Source organism: Rhinichthys klamathensis, unplaced genomic scaffold (genome assembly GCF_029890125.1).
Source record: "Rhinichthys klamathensis goyatoka isolate OS25496 unplaced genomic scaffold, OSU_Roscu_1.1 h1tg000868l_1, whole genome shotgun sequence".
NCBI classification, from domain to species: domain Eukaryota; kingdom Metazoa; phylum Chordata; class Actinopteri; order Cypriniformes; family Leuciscidae; genus Rhinichthys; species Rhinichthys klamathensis.
The window spans coordinates 453,073-473,461 of NW_026607234.1; the positions used below are offsets into that span (position 1 = coordinate 453,073).

The 20,389-nt window shown below is 40.2% G+C and overlaps 1 protein-coding gene across 12 annotated transcripts in view; it reads right to left on the reverse strand.

Moving 5' to 3' along the window:
• ptk2aa (protein tyrosine kinase 2aa) overlaps positions 1 to 20,389 on the reverse strand; it is a 78,380-nt gene that overhangs the window by 2,257 nt on the left and 55,734 nt on the right. For all 12 annotated transcript variants that reach the window (XM_056243908.1, XM_056243909.1, XM_056243917.1 and 9 more), the window contains 12 exons: positions 19,482 to 19,597; positions 19,289 to 19,389; positions 18,183 to 18,272; positions 17,077 to 17,281; positions 16,487 to 16,598; positions 16,268 to 16,354; positions 13,124 to 13,234; positions 12,492 to 12,617; positions 6,805 to 6,867; positions 6,251 to 6,290; positions 3,891 to 3,985; positions 5 to 160 (listed from right to left, as the gene is read on the reverse strand). In XM_056243908.1, coding sequence (XP_056099883.1) covers positions 5 to 160; positions 3,891 to 3,985; positions 6,251 to 6,290; positions 6,805 to 6,867; positions 12,492 to 12,617; positions 13,124 to 13,234; positions 16,268 to 16,354; positions 16,487 to 16,598; positions 17,077 to 17,281; positions 18,183 to 18,272; positions 19,289 to 19,389; positions 19,482 to 19,597 — 1,302 coding nt within the window. The remainder of the gene's footprint in view (positions 1 to 4; positions 161 to 3,890; positions 3,986 to 6,250; positions 6,291 to 6,804; positions 6,868 to 12,491; positions 12,618 to 13,123; positions 13,235 to 16,267; positions 16,355 to 16,486; positions 16,599 to 17,076; positions 17,282 to 18,182; positions 18,273 to 19,288; positions 19,390 to 19,481; positions 19,598 to 20,389) is intronic.

The window sequence follows — 20,389 nt, forward strand, 5'->3', positions numbered from 1 at the left end:
TGACCTTCACCATGGGCACGTACTCCTCCGGGGGCGCCGGCTGGATCCGGCTGGACATCTCGATCACGGCCTTCACCAGACCCGTCACGTTCTCGTACACCTTATCATTAGAGCGGTCCAGGTTTGCTGTGGGAGGAGGACTGATCTCCTGAGGCTGGATCTGCGCACACACACACACACACACACACGAGCATCAGCGTCTGTGGTGCAGTTCTGGGTTTAAACAGCAGGGGGCGGCAGCTCCACATCCTCTACTGAACCACAGATGACACTTTTACACCAGTGAATCCTTGACTTTCTCAAGAGTTTCCCCAATGCTTATTATTACTAGATGTGGATTTTAGTTTCTCTCTAAACAGATCAGATTTGCATTTTTAGATTTAATACTGAAAGTATCAAGCATTTAAAAAAGCTCAATACTGAAAAATACTGAGCAGAGAAAAGCTCGTTAATACACACAACCTCTTTAAAAAATATTAACTATAAGACACACTGACATAAACACACACACACACACAGACAGACACATGACACACAGACACATCACAGACACATCACAGACACACACACAGACACACACACAGACACACACACAGACACATCACAGACAAACACACACATGTCTGGTCCACTATCTTTGTGAGGACTCTCCATAGACGTAATGGTTTTTATACTGACCAAACTGTATATTCTGTCCCCTTACACTAATCCTACCCCTAAACCTACCCATCACACACACACTAACCCGACCCCTAAACCTACCCATCACACACACACACACACACTAACCCTACCCCTAAACCTACCCATCACACACACACACACACTAACCCGACCCCTAAACCTACCCATCTCACACACACACACACACACACACACACACACACACACACACACACACACACACACACACACACACACACACACACACACACACACACACACACACACACACTAACCCAACCCCTAAACCTACCCATCTCACACACTAACCCGACCCCTAAACCTACACACACACACACACACACACACTAACCCTACCCCTAAACCTACCCATCACACACACACACACACACACACACACACACACACACACACACACACACACACACACACACACTAACCCTACCCCTAAACCTACCCATCACACACACACACACACACACACACACTAACCCTACCCCTAAACCACTCATCACACACACACACACACACACACACACACTAACCCTACCCCTAAACCTACCCATCACACACACACACACACACACTAACCCTACCCCTAAACCTACCCATCACACACACACACACACACACACACACACACACACACACACACACACACACACACACACACACACACACACACACACACACACACACTAACCCTACCCCTAAACCTACCCATCACACACACACACACACACACACACACACACACACACACACACACACACACACACACACACACACACACACACACACACACACACTAACCCTACCCCTAAACCTACCCATCACACACACACACACACACACACACACACACACACACACACACACACACACACACACACACACACACACACTAACCCTACCCCTAAACCTACCCATCACACACACACACACACACTAACCCTACCCCTAAACCTACCCATCACACACACACACACACACACTAACCCGACCCCTAAACCTACCCATCACAGGAAACATTCTGCATTTTTACATTTTCTAAAAAAAATCATTCTGTATGATTTATAAGCGTGTTTACCCATGGGGACCTCAATTTAGGTCCCCACAGCGACACGAGTCCCCATGAGTCGGTGTGCATTCAGGTTTAAGTCCCCACCGGGATAGAAAAACATGTACACACACACAGACACATCACAGACACATGACACACAGACACATGACACACACACACATGACACACACACACACACACACACACAGGTCTTACCCTCCAGGGCTACATGCAACAGTGCAGGATAAAGCAGGTGAGCGGGTGTGTGTGGGGAGGAAGCGGGATGCAGGAAAACAGAACAAATCATTATTAGTCCAAAACAAGCAAACAAACCAAAACTATAAAGTCATGCAGCTTCAAGAACAGAGGAGGAGTCGCGACCGAGAGTGTGTTTCCAGGGTTACGTTACATCCAACAGAAACACAGAGTCACATGACTGCTTACTCCAGCTTCTCTGTGGAATTTTGATACCGCTGAATTATCAAAGCATTCGGATTTGCACAAGAATGTTCCCTTAATGTTCGCATAACCAAAAAATGATTTAAAAACGTTTAATAAACTGGACGATCAGAGAAGAACAGGAACTCAATGGAAAGTTAGCAAAACACAAAGATAAACGAGGAATATTTCACATCACATGACATTTATAGTGTTCAGCAAACGTTTGCAGACGTGTGTGTGAAACGCAGTACATGATCTTCTCTCTGGATCATCTGAAGGACTGACTCTGGAGTGTTTAATCCTGCTGAATATTCTCATGAGGATCCACTGGAAGGTTAAGACAACAGGAAACCAGAAAATAGAAGCAGGCGAAGCTGACCTCTTATATAACAGCCACGGGAAATATACACACTAGCAAAACATTCTTACCGCAATCGAGTGTGTGTGTGGCGTGTGTGAGTGAGTGTGTGTGAGAGAGAGTGTGTGTGTGTGTGTGTGTGACTGAGTGTGTGTGTGTGTGAGTGTGTGTGTGTGTCTGAGAGTGTGTCTGTATGCGAGTGTGTGAGAGAGAGAGAGAGAGAGAGAGAGAGAGAGAGAGAGAGTGTGTGTGTGTGTGACAGAGTGTGTGTGTGTGTGTGTGTGATAGTGTGTGTGTGACTGAGAATGTGTGTGTCTGAGCGTGTGTGTGTGTGTGAGAGAGAGAAAGAGAGAGATTTGTGAGCGAGTGTTTGTGTCCTCAGCAGTGTGTGTGTGTGACTGAGTATGTGTGTGTGTGTGTGTGAGAGAGAGAGAGAGAGAGAGAGATTTGCCAGCGAGTGTTTGTGTCCTCAGCAGTGTGTGTGTGTGTGTGTGATCCTGAACGTCTGCTGAGCGAGCGAGCGTATCCTCAGCAGTGTGTGTGTGTGATCCTGAACGTCTGCTGAGCGAGCGAGCGTATCCTCAGCAGTGTGTGTGTGTGTGTGTGTGTGTGTGTGATCCTGAACGTCTGCTGAGCGAGCGAGCGTATCCTCAGCAGTGTGTGTGTGTGTGTGTGTGATCCTGAACGTCTGCTGAGCGAGCGAGCGTATCCTCAGCAGTGTGTGTGTGTGTGTGTGTGATCCTGAACGTCTGCAGAGCGAGCGAGCGTATCCTCAGCAGTGTGTGTGTGTGTGTGTGTGTGTGTGTGATCCTGAACGTCTGCTGAGCGAGCGAGCGTATCCTCAGCAGTGTGTGTGTGTGTGTGATCCTGAACGTCTGCTGAGCGAGCGAGCGTATCCTCAGCAGTGTGTGTGTGTGTGTGTGTGTGATCCTGAACGTCTGCTGAGCGAGCGAGCGTATCCTCAGCAGTGTGTGTGTGTGTGTGATCCTGAACGTCTGCAGAGCGAGCGAGTGTGTCCTCAGCAGTGTGTGTGTGTGTGTGTGATCCTGAACGTCTGCAGAGCGAGCGAGTGTGTCCTCAGCAGTGTGTGTGTGTGTGTGTGTGCTGGTGTTCTGAGGTTTGGCTGTAACCGTCTCAGTTCTGCAGCTCAGCTCCACTGGCCCGTGTTCTGCTGACGGAGATCACCTCTCTGTGACTCTGAGTGGGTGTTTGAGCGGGAAACGCAGGCGCTCGTGAAGTTTAGTTTCTTGACATGCAGAACTCAACAGCCAATCCGCATGCGGCACACATGTCAGATTCCCCTCGGCTAGATGTGAACAGCATCATGCAGGACCACTGAAGTACCTTGACGCCCTCGTTGTAACTGTCCACCGGGGTCAGGTTGGTCAGGTGACTCGGCGCGCCGGGACGGGGCGGTTTCTTCGGAGGAGCTGCGTGATCTGCAGGACACAGACACATATGAGCTAATATTACAACTTACATATTAGTCATTATAAAACAATTCTGATTGGATGAGACATGATCAAAGCAGATGAGAAATGCACATCATTGTGTATTAATATTAATGCAGTGAAATAACATGATGCCTGACAACAGCAAACCTCTTTAGAGCTATAACTCTATAGACTCATTATTAATAATTGATATTAAAACAGCCAATTGCATTCTTTCAGGACAGACATTAACAGACACTGTACACAAACACCTAAATGTAAGTACTGTGATTTTGATAACTCTATTAAAGTTGGTCTTTAATAAATGTATCAAATTTGCATAAATATTAGATTGATTATATTTATCACAAACCTACCACAAAAATATTACCATTATGTGTAAAATGTGTATTTTAGCACTCTTTGTCAAACTGTTTCCACAACTTTTTTAGTAATTAATTACATATATATACAAAAATAAATAATAATAATTTATAATAAACATTTAAAAAATATATATAAAAAAATAAAATACTATATATGTATTCCAATAAATATAGCCAAAAGTGTGTGTGTGTGTGTGTTATATATATTAGTGCTGTCAAATCGATTAATCGCATCTAACATAAAAGTTTGTTTATGTGATATACACTCACCGGCCACTTTATTAGGTACACCTGTCCAACTGCTCGTTAACACTTAATTTCTAAGCAGCCAATCACATGGTGGCAACTCAGTGCATTTAGGCATGTAGACATGGTCAAGACAATCTCCTGCAGTTCAAACCGAGCATCAGTATGGGGAAGAAAGGTGATTTGAGTGACTTTGAACGTGGCATGATTGTTGGTGCCAGAAGGGCTGGTCTGAGTATTTCAGAAACTGCTAATCTACTGGGATTTTCACGCACAACCATCTCTAGGGTTTACAGAGAATGGTCCGAAAAAGAAAAAACATCCAGTGAGCGGCAGTTCTGTGGGCGGAAATGCCTTGTTGATGCCAGAGGTCAGAGGAGAATGGCCAGACTGGTTCGAGCTGATAGAAGGGCAACAGTGACTGAAATAACCACTCGTTACAACCGAGGTATGCAGCAAAGCATTTGTGAAGCCACAACACGCACAACCTTGAGGCGGATGGGCTACAACAGCAGAAGACTCCACCGGGTACCACTCATCTTCACTACAAATAGGAAAAAGAGGCTACAATTTGCAAGAGCTCACCAAAATTGAACAGTTGAAGACTGGAAAAATGTTGCCTGGTCTGATGAGTCTCGATTTCTGTTGAGACATTCAGATGTTAGAGTCAGAATTTGGCGTAAACAGAATGAGAACATGGAACCATCATGCCTTGTTACCACTGTGCAGGCTGGTGGTGGTGGTGTAATGGTGTGGGGGATGTTTTCCTGGCACACTTTAGGCCCCTTAGTGCCAATTGGGCATCGTTTAAATGCCACGGCCTACCTGAGCATTGTTTCTGACCATGTCCATCCCTTTATGGCCACCATGTACCCATCCTCTGATGGCTACTTCCACCATGTCACAAAGCTCTAATCATTTCAAATTGGTTTCTTGAACATGACAATGAGTTCACTGTACTAAAATGGCCTCCACAGTCACCAGATCTCAACCCAATAGAGCATCTTTGGGATGTGGTGGAACGGGAGATTCGCATCATGGATGTGCAGCCGACAAATCTGCGGCAACTGTGTGATGCCATCATGTCAATATGGACCAAACTCCCTGAGGAATGCTTCCAGCACCTTGTTGAATCTATGCCACGAAGAATTGAGGCAGTTCTGAAGGCAAAAGGGGGTCCAACCCGTTACTAGCATGGGGTACCTAATAAAGTGGCCGGTGAGTGTTTGTGTATATATATATTTATTATGTGTGTGTGTGTGTGTGTGTGTATATATATACACACACACATATATATTTTATACTGTATATATGCATCCATATACAGTATTATAATGCATACATACATTATATTATGTAAACAAACTTTTGTTAGATGTGAATAATCATGATTAATTAATTATATATTTTCTGTATATTCTATAGTGAATATATTCTATTCACTACAGAAATTTCCACAACTTTTATTTTATTAACTTCCATGTTTTTTTAGACCTGATAATCACAATTGTCAAAGTGATATTCCCATGTTTTTCCTGCCCGTGGAAACGCTGTTGCTAGTGTGCATTAAATCTAAAGGGAATTTCAGTGTGTGTGTGTGTGTGTGTGTGTGTGTGTGTGTGTGTGTTTGTGTTCATACCTGCTTTCCCAACCGGCTGGTAAACGTGTTGCTTCCCCATCTGAAAGAAAACACACAATCACACACAAGCGTTTAACAACACACTGTGGTTTTCCTGCAGACTGGGTTCCTGCTGCCCACCGGGGCCCTGTGGGATTGTGGGTAGCTTGTGGGAAAGCCAGGCATATTTCAGATCCAAAAATGAGTTTCACTCAACTAATCTGAGCAAACACGTCGCTCTCGTCCTCATCAGCTCAGATCTCCTGTAATCATGGCGTGAGATGACACTCATTACACACCAGAGATGATGATGACCACAGTAAAGCTCCCATGATGCCCCTGTCATTAACCCTCCTCCTGTTATTCCTCCTCTCAGGGTTTCAGATTCCCGGTCCATGTGTTCAGGAATGAGTTCAAGATCTGCACTTTTGTGTGTGGAAGGTTTTGGCGAGTGTGATCGGCATTACTGGCTGCGACTCTGACAGGAAGTGTGTGTCAGAGTGTGTCCTCGCTACGCCACTGCAAATCTCCCTCTGGGAAGAAACAAAAACAAGCAGGGAATTATGGGAACTCACCGGGATCTGGAGAGCGCCGTCCTCCCGGTCGATACTGCCCCTCGAGTTCCTCGACTCCGGCTTCTGAACACACACAACACGTCAATCAAACACACACTGCGAATCATGAGGATTTAGCAAATATTCATGAGATAAACTTCCATCTGATGATGTCATCATCACATGACTGATGGATTTCCATGACTTTTCCAGTCATTTGTGATTACTAGATTAAAATCATACAACAACAATAATAAATCAAATAAAATTTAAACTAGTGTTATCAAATGGATTAATTGCATATAACATAAAAGTTAGAAAACATATTATATATGTGATATATATATACACACATATATATTTATAAACTTTTATATTATGCGCTTGATCGTTATGACAGCATCAATAGATTAAACATTTAAATATGTTTAATTTTATTTTTAACATTAATTGACAATTATTTACATATTTTTTTATTTAAATAAAAAAATGTTAACAAAATAAATACAAATTATTTATTTGGTTACTTTATTTCTTATTATCTTATAATTCAAGGTTTTGAAAAACATAAAATACATAAATATATAATTATAAACATTTTGATATTTATAAATATGTCCACCATTTTGTTTTTACTATTTATATATTACATTTAAATATTTAATGTGTAAATTAATGTCTGTTTTCTTATTTTCACTTTAGAAATTTACAAAACATTTTAATATTATATTAATTTGCATGACTTTTCCTGGCTTGGAAATCTTTTTTTTTTTTTTTATTCCCTGAAATTTCACACATAAAATACATAAATAATACTACTGCTACTACTCATAATAAACAACATTTTAATATGAAAATCTGTATTATTTTATACATATTTAGAACAATTAAAAAAAATATTTAATGTTCTTAATTTAAAAACTTTAACTTTAGAAATGCGTATCACGTTTTAAGATTATATAAATATGCATGATTTTACCAGGCTTGAAGATCACAATTTAAAATTTTCCTGATTTTCCACTTTCCGTTCTGACAGACCTCAAAGCCTCAAGAAAAGCAACAAACTTCACAACTTATTAAAGCACAAACTAAAGATTTCCCCAAACGATCCAGCGAGTTTTTGCTCCATGATCTAGAAAAGCTCAACAGCTGTGAAGAGCATGAAGAACACAGAGATCATGAAGAGTATGGAGAACTCGTCACTACGCAAGTCTAGTTACCGGCTTTCCGAAACAGAACTTGAAGAGATGCATCCTCTGAGCGGATCGTGAGTGCTGTGTGTGTGTTTCCATGAGAGATGCCTTCAGATTCCTGCTCTCTCTCTCTCCCACATCCCACGCTTTCCCTTCCTCCCGCTGCTTCTACACACACACACACACACACACACAGCTCCTGGTGTGCGCTGCTGAACGCTGCAAACGCTCCTCTGAGGGCCGATCTCAATGACCAACTACCTACTATTTTTATACGCAGAAAGTAATATGCAGTTATGCAAATGTGCATGCATGGAAAAACCAATGACCTTCTGAGTTTACCAAGAACACAACTGCATGGAACACTTTATCCCATAATGCATTGCGCTCGACTTGCCTTTCCATTTCCTGTGCAATGAATGAACCGTGAATGAACCGAACGATATCAGTCACATTTTGTTTTTGCTGTTATTTAATCAGAAGGATGGGGGGGAAATACCTCTTTTTATGCAAAATTAGATTAAAAATGCGAGTACACTGTATTTTATTTTGGTTATTTATTTTGTCAGATTATAATTTGACTTTGGAACTTATTTTCCAAACAACTCAAAACGGGGATGAACTTGCACGAGGAGGAAAATATCCACTACTTTGAAACAGCTTTAAATGTGGCTTTAGAGTCTGAACTGTTTTAAAATATAAATGACATTGTTTTGAATGTTTTGTTTTAAACTTTCACTGATTTATTCATGTGTTATGAATCATCTGATCTTTTCATTTGCGTCTATAAAGTTCCCAATAAAAGAGGAAATAGTCAATTGCGGTGAAGCATTTTTCAGCTGTGCAGTTTATAATTGACAACTGGAGGATTAAAGATATTTATATTCATATAAATTGTGCTTTTTTCTGGTTCTGTAAAGCCGTTTTGAAGCAATTAGTATTGTAAAAAGCTCAGTATAAATAAACTTGGACTATCAAAAATAGGCATTAGCACATGATCATTTAAATATAATTTTTTTAAATTGAATAACCAGTAAAAATAATTAAATTGTGTTGTGATACGTAATAATCATGAGATTTTAGTAACATCACACCATTTTAAATAATATCCTGAAGTATGGGGTATATAGTGTGCAGTATGCAGTGAACTAGTGTTCATTCCAGACACACTCGGATTCTTTCCTTTTGAGAAAAGCTTTTTAATTTTTTCCTTGAAGAATGAGAAGATGCCAGCGTTTCTCAGGAAGGCACGAACCACACGGGTTTCCACCGATTCCCACAAACCCCTGCTGCCAAATGAGACGATCACTTATGACACGCGTGTGATGTGGCGCCCAAGTTTCCACTGGACAAAGAGCGATATTACAGTCACATCTCTGCTAACAACACTCCTCCCATCTAAAGATTCAGCCTGCGGAGGAAATCACTCGAGTGTCAGATCACGTCTCTCACGTCTCTGTCTCGTCTCTGTCTCGTCTCTCACGTCTCTGTCTCGTCTCTGTCTCGTCTCTGTCTCGTCTCTGTCTCGTCTCTCACGTCTCTGTCTCGTCTCTGTCTCGTCTCTGTCTCGTCTCTGTCTCATCTCTGTCTCGTCTCTCACGTCTCTGTCTCGTCTCTGTCTCGTCTCTGTCTCGTCTCTCACGTCTCTGTCTCGTCTCTGTCTCGTCTCTGTCTCATCTCTCACGTCTCTGTCTCGTCTCTGTCTCGTCTCTCACGTCTCTGTCTCGTCTCTCACGTCTCTGTCTCGTCTCTGTCTCATCTCTGTCTCGTCTCTCACGTCTCTGTCTCGTCTCTGTCTCGTCTCTGTCTCATCTCTCACGTCTCTGTCTCTGTCTCTGTCTCGTCTCTCACGTCTCTGTCTCGTCTCTGTCTCGTCTCTGTCTCGTCTCTCACGTCTCTGTCTCGTCTCTGTCTCGTCTCTGTCTCGTCTCTGTCTCATCTCTGTCTCGTCTCTGTCTCTGTCTCGTCTCTGTCTCGTCTCTGACGTCTCTGCCTCGTCTCTGTCTCTGTCTCGTCTCTCATGTCTCTGTCTCTGTCTCGTCTCTGTCTCGTCTCTCACGTCTCTGTCTCGTCTCTGTCTCGTCTCTGTCTCGTCTCTCACGTCTCTGTCTCGTCTCTGTCTCGTCTCTGTCTCGTCTCTGTCTCTGTCTCTGTCTCGTCTCTGTCTCTGTCTCGTCTCTCACGTCTCTGTCTCTGTCTCGTCTCTGTCTCGTCTCTCACGTCTCTGTCTCGTCTCTGTCTCGTCTCTGTCTCTGTCTCTGTCTCGTCTCTGTCTCGTCTCTGTCTCGTCTCTCACGTCTCTGTCTCGTCTCTGTCTCGTCTCTGTCTCTGTCTCTGTCTCGTCTCTGTCTCTGTCTCTGTCTCGTCTCTGTCTCTGTCTCTGTCTCGTCTCTGTCTCTGTCTCTGTCTCGTCTCTGTCTCGTCTCTGTCTCGTCTCTGTCTCGTCTCTGTCTCGTCTCTGTCTCTGTCTCTGTCTCGTCTCTCACGTCTCTGTCTCGTCTCTGTCTCGTCTCTGTCTCGTCTCTGTCTCGTCTCTGTCTCGTCTCTCACGTCTCTGTCTCGTCTCTGTCTCGTCTCTGTCTCGTCTCTGTCTCGTCTCTCACGTCTCTGTCTCGTCTCTGTCTCGTCTCTGTCTCTGTCTCTGTCTCGTCTCTGTCTCGTCTCTCACGTCTCTGTCTCGTCTCTCACGTCTCTGTCTCGTCTCTGTCTCGTCTCTGTCTCTGTCTCGTCTCTCACGTCTCTGTCTCGTCTCTGTCTCGTCTCTGTCTCGTCTCTGTCTCGTCTCTGTCTCGTCTCTCACGTCTCTGTCTCGTCTCTGTCTCGTCTCTGTCTCGTCTCTGTCTCGTCTCTGTCTCGTCTCTGTCTCGTCTCTGTCTCGTCTCTGTCTCGTCTCTCACGTCTCTGTCTCGTCTCAGCTCTTCTTGTCCCGGAGTCTGTACTGGGAAGTGTCGTCACTGTCGTTGGTCTCGCTCCCGCTCACCGTGAGCCGCGATAATACAGTCACATCTCTGCTAACAACACTCCTCCGATCTAAAGTTTCAGCCTGCGGAGGAAATCACTCGAGTGTCAGATCTGGTTAAACTTCTGGTTAATCAGTTCATTAAACTTCTCTCTCGGGTCTCAGCAACCGAAACCCCCACAAACCCCCACTGACACATCATCTGGAGACCAACAGCGTGAGGAAGACGTCGCATCTGAGCGGCACGGCGAGCGTTTGGCAGGGATGTGGATGTGAAGGAATAGTTTCCTCTGGCGAGAAGAAGACGGTTTCACTCGCAGGTGCGCACAGATTTACAGCTTTGTTTTCAGGACGGGACTGTTTTGTTCCATCTCTCTCTCAGAGTAACAACAACCACAGCAGAAGCAATGGATGCCAAACACACTCAAAGTGACCAACAAGCCATAGAAAACGCAGGAAGTGGATTAGAAAAGCTATGAATCATTTCATGAAAAACAGTATTTTTTCCTGCTAATTTGAAATGTTTAATGTGACTTACTGAGTTTCCGAACTCAGAACCTCCTTTCCGGTCCATCAAGACCACTTATGAAACTAAACGGCAAACGTGACCCAGAAATATTACAAATATTCACATATGAAAACACATGTGAATTGCATCTTCATACGCAGAGATAAGAGCTCATTTACATATAGCAGTCTTAAAGGTACAGTAGTATAAAGGTGGAAAATGGTCATAAACTGAATTATGACTAAATTATGACAAATAAATGAACCTTTATTATTATATATTAATATTAATTTACATGTATTGTTTGTTATTATTAATGGTTATGTATTAGTATATTTATTATATACTTTAAGATGTACGTTTTCTAAAATTATAAGTGGACTAGAAAAGAAAAGAAAATGCTAGAAAAGTGTAGAATTTAACTATTAAAAATAATTAAAATATATTCTTTTTAGATAGTTAAGATTTTATGGAACTATTCATCAAAATTCTTTGAGAATTCTAGAACAGTATCAATAGTATTAGGGCTGTAAAAAGGGTTGAGAAATTGAGTTGGAATTTTTTTTTACTAAAATGATACTAATATTTGAATAATATTTAAATTTTACAGAGATAATTTTAGTTAGAGGAGTGTGCTAACAAGAAGGCATAATGAGAAATATAAACCAAATCAAGCACTGTATTGAATTGTTTATACAAAACGATTAAATGGCATGACAGTTAAAACTACTATTCATAAACTATTATTTAAACAAAAAATTTGCAGGACTTTTCCAGGCAAATTTTTTTTTTTTTTTAATTTCCTGAATATTTTATTTTTAAATTCCAATAAATATTTAGAACTTTTAAAAAAATATTTAATTATTATAATTAAATAGTTCATGTTTTTTATTATTTTTATTTAACACTTTATTTCTTATTTTCACTCTAGAAATGTCCAGGACTTTTTAAGATTACATTAATTAAATTTTTTTAATTGGACTAATATTTGAAACTCAAATTTGAACTTGACATCCCTGAATAGTGTGGTGTATGAGTGTGTCAGTACCAAGAAGCTCTCCTCGTGCTCCAGCCACCTCTGGTCCTCCTCCATCTGCTGCTGCTGCTTCATCAGTGTTTCCTCCATCAGGTGTGTGACGGGCATCACCTGACTCCGGCCCAGAGCCGCCCCATCCTGACACACACCGAACACAGCAGCGTTTATGACCACGCTCCACTGAACACACATTCACAGAACAAACAGCCTCTTCTGCTCACTCACTCACACACTCACTCACTGAGTCATAGACTCACACATGGTAAGAATGTTTTTGGTAGTGTGTTTATTTTCCCGTGGCTGTTATATAAGCCGGTACTGGGCTACGGTCGGTCGGTCCGGTCGGTCGGTCGGTCGGTCGGTCACTCACTCACTCACTCACCTAACACTTACACTCACTCACTCACTCACTCACTCACTCACTCACCTAACACTTACACTCACTCACTCACTCACCTAACAATTACACTCACTCACTCACTCACTCACTCACTCACTCACTCACTCACTCACTCACTCACTCACTCACTCTCACCTAACACACACACTCACACTCACCTAACACACACACTCACACTCACCTAACACACACACTCACTCACCTAACACACACACTCACTCACCTAACACACTCACTCACTCACCTCCATGTTCGGAGACCACACGGGATGGTTCCAGGTCTCGTGTGGGTCGAGGACTGAGGCTTGCGGGGGGAATCCCGCTCCGGGCACGAGTGCACTGGGATATCCAGACCCCTGGACAGATGAAAGACATTTGATTTAAAGCACATTTACATTTATTTATAAATAAAGTTTATTTATAAAGAAAAATTTGTGTTAAAAAATAATTAATAATTAATAATTTTGCTATGTGCTCGTCACTTTTTATCATTTTTAATTTATTTTAATTTCACTTTTATTTTTTAATTTTCAGTTAGTAATTTTAGTACTTACATACAACTAAAACTTATTTCAGTTAGTTTTTAATATTTATATTTTATTTTAGCTTTGAATAACCTTTATCTTTATATTTATCAGATTTAATTTTATTGTTTTTTTGCAATGTGCTTTTGTCATTTTTATTAGTTTTTATATTTCTCTTTAGTTTAAATTTTTCAATTATTTTAGTTTTTTTTTAAACAATTTATTAACAAACCTATTTCAGTTAGTTTTTCCATCTAATATTTCTTTTTATTTTAGCTTTGAATTAGCTTTATGTTTTATATTTTTGTTTTTGTTTTAATTTTAGATTAACTTTTAACAAATTTTGTTATGTGCTTTTCTCATTATTTCTATTTCCCTAAAAAAAAATATTCAGTTTTCCTCTTTTATTTACAACTTAGTTTTTCATAAAATATTTATATTTTATTTCAGATAGGCTACAAATAACAATTTTTTTAAATAGAAGTTTTTAGAACAGATTTAGTCTTAGATAACAATAAAAACGTAGCGATTTTCCATATTACCATTTAATACTGTACTATGGTATTTATATCCTTGTTAAAAATAATTTTACTCTCATAAATGTCACATTATGTAAGTAAGCCGTGTCAGGTTGTCTTTAAGAACCCCATCTCTCAGAAAGGCCAATAATCACCCTGACACAGAAACCAGCGGATTGAGCACAAAAGCCTTTTAAGGCATGAAAACAGAGCGGCGATAACAGCGGTGATGTGTGTGTGTGTGTGTGTGTGTGTGTGAGCTGATGGAATGCATCTGGAGTCAACAATAGCATGCGTCTGCAAAGAGCACGGAGGAAATGCCTGCTGTCAGAGGCGCTCGCGGACGAGCTGTGAAATAACTGCATCGAGCTGAAGCCAGCCAATCACACGCTCTTCTGGATAAACACAAGTAAATCAGGGTGTTTGGCTAGAGAGAAGTGCAGTGCTATCCGAAGTGTGTTTGGGTATTTGTTGAATGTTTATGTTGGGCAGTTTTGGGGTATTTCGTGAGTGTTTGGCAACAGTAATCAGTTAGTCAGGTATGGTATTAATACATTATATGAGCAGCAGCAGAAAAAAAAAATCGTTCACAACTTGCACCCCAATATTTATATTTCTTGTTATTTATTAATTAACCTCAGATGCTCTTAACGTGTCGGTCAAAAATGACTGAAATTTATATCTTTATTTCAATGAAATGAATGTACTATATTTTAATTCGATAATGTTTTTTATTTTTAGGCGATTTTATGGTACTAAATTATATTTACGCTGTATTTATAATCCATTTATTCACTTATTGAGCATAGACTTTAAGATTAGAAATTAAATTGTCGTAAATCTTAAATGCTTTAAAGCACAGACTTAAGTTTGATCTCTTTTCAAAGATGAATTTTCAGGACCATTTAACCTGTTCGAATCATGTCCATGATTTTTTTGTGTTCACACAGCAAGTGCCAAAACCTTTACCAAGTTTCATACCATTCCAATGAATATATATATATATATATATATGAGTGCTGTCAAACGATTAAAATATTTAATCGGGATTAATCGCATTAATGTCATAGTTAACTCGCAATCATTTTTATCTATTCTAAATGTCTCTTGATTTCTTTTTGTCCCATTTAATTTTTCTCATTTTAATGCTCTTATCAACATGGAAAAGTGGATCGGCTTGCTTTGTATATGTCAATGTTGTTTTCAATAAAAAACATTTGCACTGTGTTCAATTTCACACTAACATTCTCACTTGGAGCAAATAATCTCACACAATGTAACACTGTCCATCAATAAAAGGGTGAAAGAAATACTGACGAGGTCCTGATATTGACGAGGGGGCGGAGAATTCGCATCAGCTGTGTGTGTGTGTGTGTGTGTGTGTGTGTGCTTGGCCATCATCAAGTGGTGTTTCAGACTGGACGTGCTGTGATGATGACAGCTCAGTTCACAACGACAAAACACACAGATCACTTTGGTCTCGTCAATGGGACCATTTGGCAACTTTTTAAAAGTAAAATTTCAATTCAGAATCTTATTGGCATCCATTTCGGCGTCTCGCGCTCGCCATCCACTCAAAACGTAACGTTAACCAACTATTTGGCCGGCTCGCAAGCCTAAACAAGTGTGTGTGGCGTCGTGCCTGTTGTTTTGTTTCCGGTCTAGCTAGATCCGCTTGCGCTTGCACAAGCCATTGAAATGAATGGGTTTCATAGCGTAGCGCCGCGTCCTGTTGCAAAAGCATGTGAAAAAAACTGCAAAGTTTGCTAGGCCAAAAAGACCGTTAATCACGCGATAAATAAAATGGATTTGCGATAACGCCGTTAATAACGCGTTTAACTGACAGCCCTAATATATATAAATATATATTTCGGTAACACTTTATTTTAAGGTGCTTGTAATAAGCAGTAATTAACAGTTAATAAGACACTTATAAGACCTTATAAGATCCATATAAGATGCATATAAGCATTAACTAATGATAATAAATAAATTAAATTAAATAATAAATTTCTCAAGTATCAATACATTGCACTTTTAGAACCGCCGAACAAACATAAATGGTAACACAAACTCCCAGTGCCTTAAAAATGGACCTTCCCAAGAGGGAGTAGTTTCCCTGATCTCTTCAGGGCCTGGACCTTTAATTAACCCTTATATGAAGTAGTTAATGCTTATATGCATATTATATGCATCTTATAAGGTCTTATAAGTGTCTTATTAACTGTTAATTACTGCTTATTACAAGCACCTTAAAATAAAGTGTTACCTATATTTCTTTTTTAAAAGAGCACCGAGGGTTAACTGTGTTTGCATGAAGCTGCTGCTGTGGGCAGGACTGATGTACCTGGTAGTGGTTGAGCTGACCAGCATGTTGAGGACTAGGGAAATATCCATCACTGGATCGAGGACTCGGGTATCCAGGTCGGCTGGGCTGTGAAAACCAAAACCACTGATTAAAACCAACCCAGTTACTCAAACTAAAACACACACACACACATCTCCTGTAGATCTGCTCAGGGTACTGCAGATCTCTGATACACATGTGTGTGTCTCTGAGGTTCACCTTCGGAGGAGCCTCGTCTGAATTGCCAGTGTCCCAGGACACGGTGACCTGTCTCCTCATCTCCATGCGGAAACGCTCCTCCTGTTGGGCCTTCTCCTCATCCAGGATCGTGCTGCAGGGACACACACTCATGAGGAAATCTGCTTTTTCTGCATTTATTTAGCTAGAGCACTGATTAGACTGACTTTTGGCTTAGATTAGACTAACTAAAAAAATATAATATTACTTCATATATTGTTCTGTATTATTTTGTATTTTATTCCTGAATAATTTGTTAATAATGAATCATTATAAATGATAAATGGTTAATTTGTTGCACATTAGAGTTCAACAAGAAAATAAAAGCTTGTATAATTACATCGCTGATCATTCTGGAAGCTAAACAGAGACCTCTAGTGTCAGAAACCAAGAAAAGCATAAAAGATCAGATTATCTGTGCAAACACTGTAAAACAGCTGCTTTACTATGACATTACATGTGAAATAAGTCATCTAGAAGACGCTTTTATCCAGATTAGCTTTACAAAAGCATGAGTAAAGCAGTCCACACACACACACTGACCTGAGCGCGGTCCACACACACACACTGACCTGAGCTGAGTCTTGAGTTCGGTGAAGCGCGGGCGTTTGCTGGGGTCGTACGCCCAGCACTTGGTCATGAGGCTGTAGAGGGTCGGGGGGCAGTTTTGGGGCATCGCTAACCTCTCCCCGTTCTCGATCCGCCCGATCACGTCATTATTCTTCACGCCCTGGAAGGGCTTGATGCCGAACATGAGGATTTCCCACATACACACACCTGAGAGAGAGACACGAGCAGAAATCTGCCTCATCATCACAAATAAACTCAAAAACACTGCATTTGGCAAAGTAAAAAATACAACCATTATAGAAAATTAGAAAAATAAATGATATTATGTTTTAATCAGAGCTGACAGCTTGACCAATCTAATTATTGTCATATCTGAATAGAGGCAAAATAAATTGACAAACTAAAAAATTTAAATAGAAAATATTAAATTCAATTCGATTCAAGTCTAATATAGTATTTTAATGTTAAAATAATAAAATAAAAAAAACATTTAAAAAAATATAATATTGTCACATCTGAATAGAGGCAAAAAAATTACAAAATAAATGTTTTAATAGAAAATTTAGACCCTCACACACCTGAATCATTCATAGGTGCGTAGGATTAAAGTCCAATATAATATTTTAATATTAAAATAATTTTTATATAAATTTAAAAAACATTTATATATATTTTTAAAAAACATTATATATATATATATATATATATATATATATATATATATATATATATATATATATATATATATATATATATTATATATATATATATATATATATTATTTTTTAAATATATTTAAAAAAAAAATTATATATATATATATATATATTTATTTATAAAAATATATATATAAATACTGCACACTTCTCAGACTTGCATCATCATAATTTTTTTTAAGTCAATCGACCTTCCTCAGGCTTAAGCAGCACATATTTTATGTTTTATTATTAAGAGTAAAATGATCAAATGAATATTTAATAATAATAAAAAAATAAAAATAAAAAAAAACTAATATTGTTTTAATAATAGAAAGATGCTGTTCAAAGCATATGTTTATGGTGTTCAAGAACAGTCAAACTGTAAGACAGCATAATGGAATAGCAGTTACCAAACATCCAGACGTCGCTGGCTGACGTGAACCGCCGGAAGTTTATGGATTCTGGAGCCATCCATTTGATCGGCAGTTTCCCTTTAGAAGCTGGAAAACACACACACACACACACACTGTATTTGTATTTTGTATTTAAATGTTTTGCTTCACAGGCCATTTCAAGACAGATACAGACTCAACACTCAACAAACAATAAACTAAACACAAACATAATAAAAAGATTCTACATAAAAAAAGACTAAACAAATTTGTATGTACAACTTTATTAAAGATTATTTACATGTACTTTCTGGGTCCATCTTACAAAATGTTGCATGGCATTAACAATTAGGCAGACTAAAAACGTTTTACGGACAAGTTTTTTACAGACTATAAACAAATCAAATATTCCTTCACTATCCTCAGGCCGCTATTCCTTCACTATCCACCAGAGGCCGCTATTCCTTCACTATCCACCAGAGGCCGCTGTTTCCTTCACTATCCACCAGAGGCCGCTATTCCTTCACTATCCACCAGAGGCCGCTATTCCTTCACTATCCACCAGAGGCCGCTATTCCTTCACTATCCACCAGAGGCCGCTATTCCTTCACTATCCACCAGAGGCCGCTATTCCTTCACTATCCACCAGAGGCCGCTGTTTCCTTCACTGTCCACCAGAGGCCGCTGTTTCCTTCACTATCCATGCTTATTTTTTGCATTACCGTAAAACTTCAAATAATAGTCGAGTCCCAAATAGACGCCTGTCTCTTTTACACGCCTGGTGTGGCTGCAGGTTTGGGTAAATAAAGGCCGGTCTCAAATAGAGGCCGGGTCTGTTTTTTAGTTTCGGGTTGTATTTAATCTTCTAAAACCCGTCAGATCGTCCGCTTTTTGGCGGCAAAAACAAGAGCTTTTATTTGAAGTTTTACGGTAATTATATCTTTTTGAGGGGTTAAAATCAGTGGTTTGTCAGCCTGAAGCTAGTGTTTTACTTTCTGCGTCCGCGAGGGTCCGCTAGGGTCTGCGTGACGTAAAAATCATCATCGGAGGGTGTGCGCGGAGGCTCCTCGCGGACGTCTGCGTGCCTCCCATTTCTTGTGATTTTAAATGGTAGTGTGAATTACCTTTGTAATAGGAACTGTCCTCCATGTATCGGGAGAGACCGAAGTCACCGAGTTTCACACAATCCGTGGACGACACCAGCACGTTCCTGGCAGCGATGTCCCTGTGGGAAACACACATTTATCTCAGTGCATTGCGACCAGAAAAGAGTTGCGCTTGTGAAGATCTTCAAACTTCAGTGGTGTTGATGCTCACCGGTGCACGAAGCGTTTGCTCTCCAGGTACGCCAGCGCTGTGCTCAGCTGGAAGGAGAACAGGATCAGCGTGGACAGGTCCAGGTTGTACTTCCTTACTTGCAAGAACGACCTCAACTAAAGACAAACACAATGGTGATTTCCAGATGGGTTTCTAGTCAGTCTAGAAGCTTGTCAACCAAAAGAGGAGTTTAAAGTGCCCCTGTTATGCATTTTCAGATATAATAAAGCTGTTTGTGAATTGTCAAAATACACAATAAATCGAGTTATTGTTTTATAAAGAAAGAAGCGATTCTTAATTGCCTGATATGACATTTGTAAAATATTTGCATGATGTCAGTCTATGGTCTTCATTGGCTGCTCATGAACAATGCCTTTGACCCTCAAACACTGTAGTTCAGTCCCTCCAGAAAAACGCGATTATGCGATCGCATGATTCAGTGCATAATCAGCCAAAGTCTGCATATTTATGCGGGGGCATTAAACGCCGCACTTTCACCGCATTAATTGTCGATTTCCGTGCAAAATACGCAGGGCTTGCATGATTTCATAATCCTCACATTTTCGTTGCAAAAAAGTCACATATATCTTAGCAGAAAGTTGAAAAATGTCGCGTTTGTGTCACACAAGAGCCGCCGTTTCCCCCTGTTGCCATGGGAACGTTATGAAGTGATGTAATTACGCGACGTGAACATCATCGAAAAGCTGTAAAACAGGAGCACACTTTATTTTTTTATATTTAATTTATTCATTTTTACAGTAGTTGTAGCATATTCCTTTTGTAAAGGTACAGAACTAGTTTGACTCGTCAATGTTTTGTAAGTTTGATGTGTTTATTAAAGTCTGAAATAAAACAAGATGAAAACTTGAATATTTCCAGCACTTTCAGTGATGTATTATGGTTGCTTA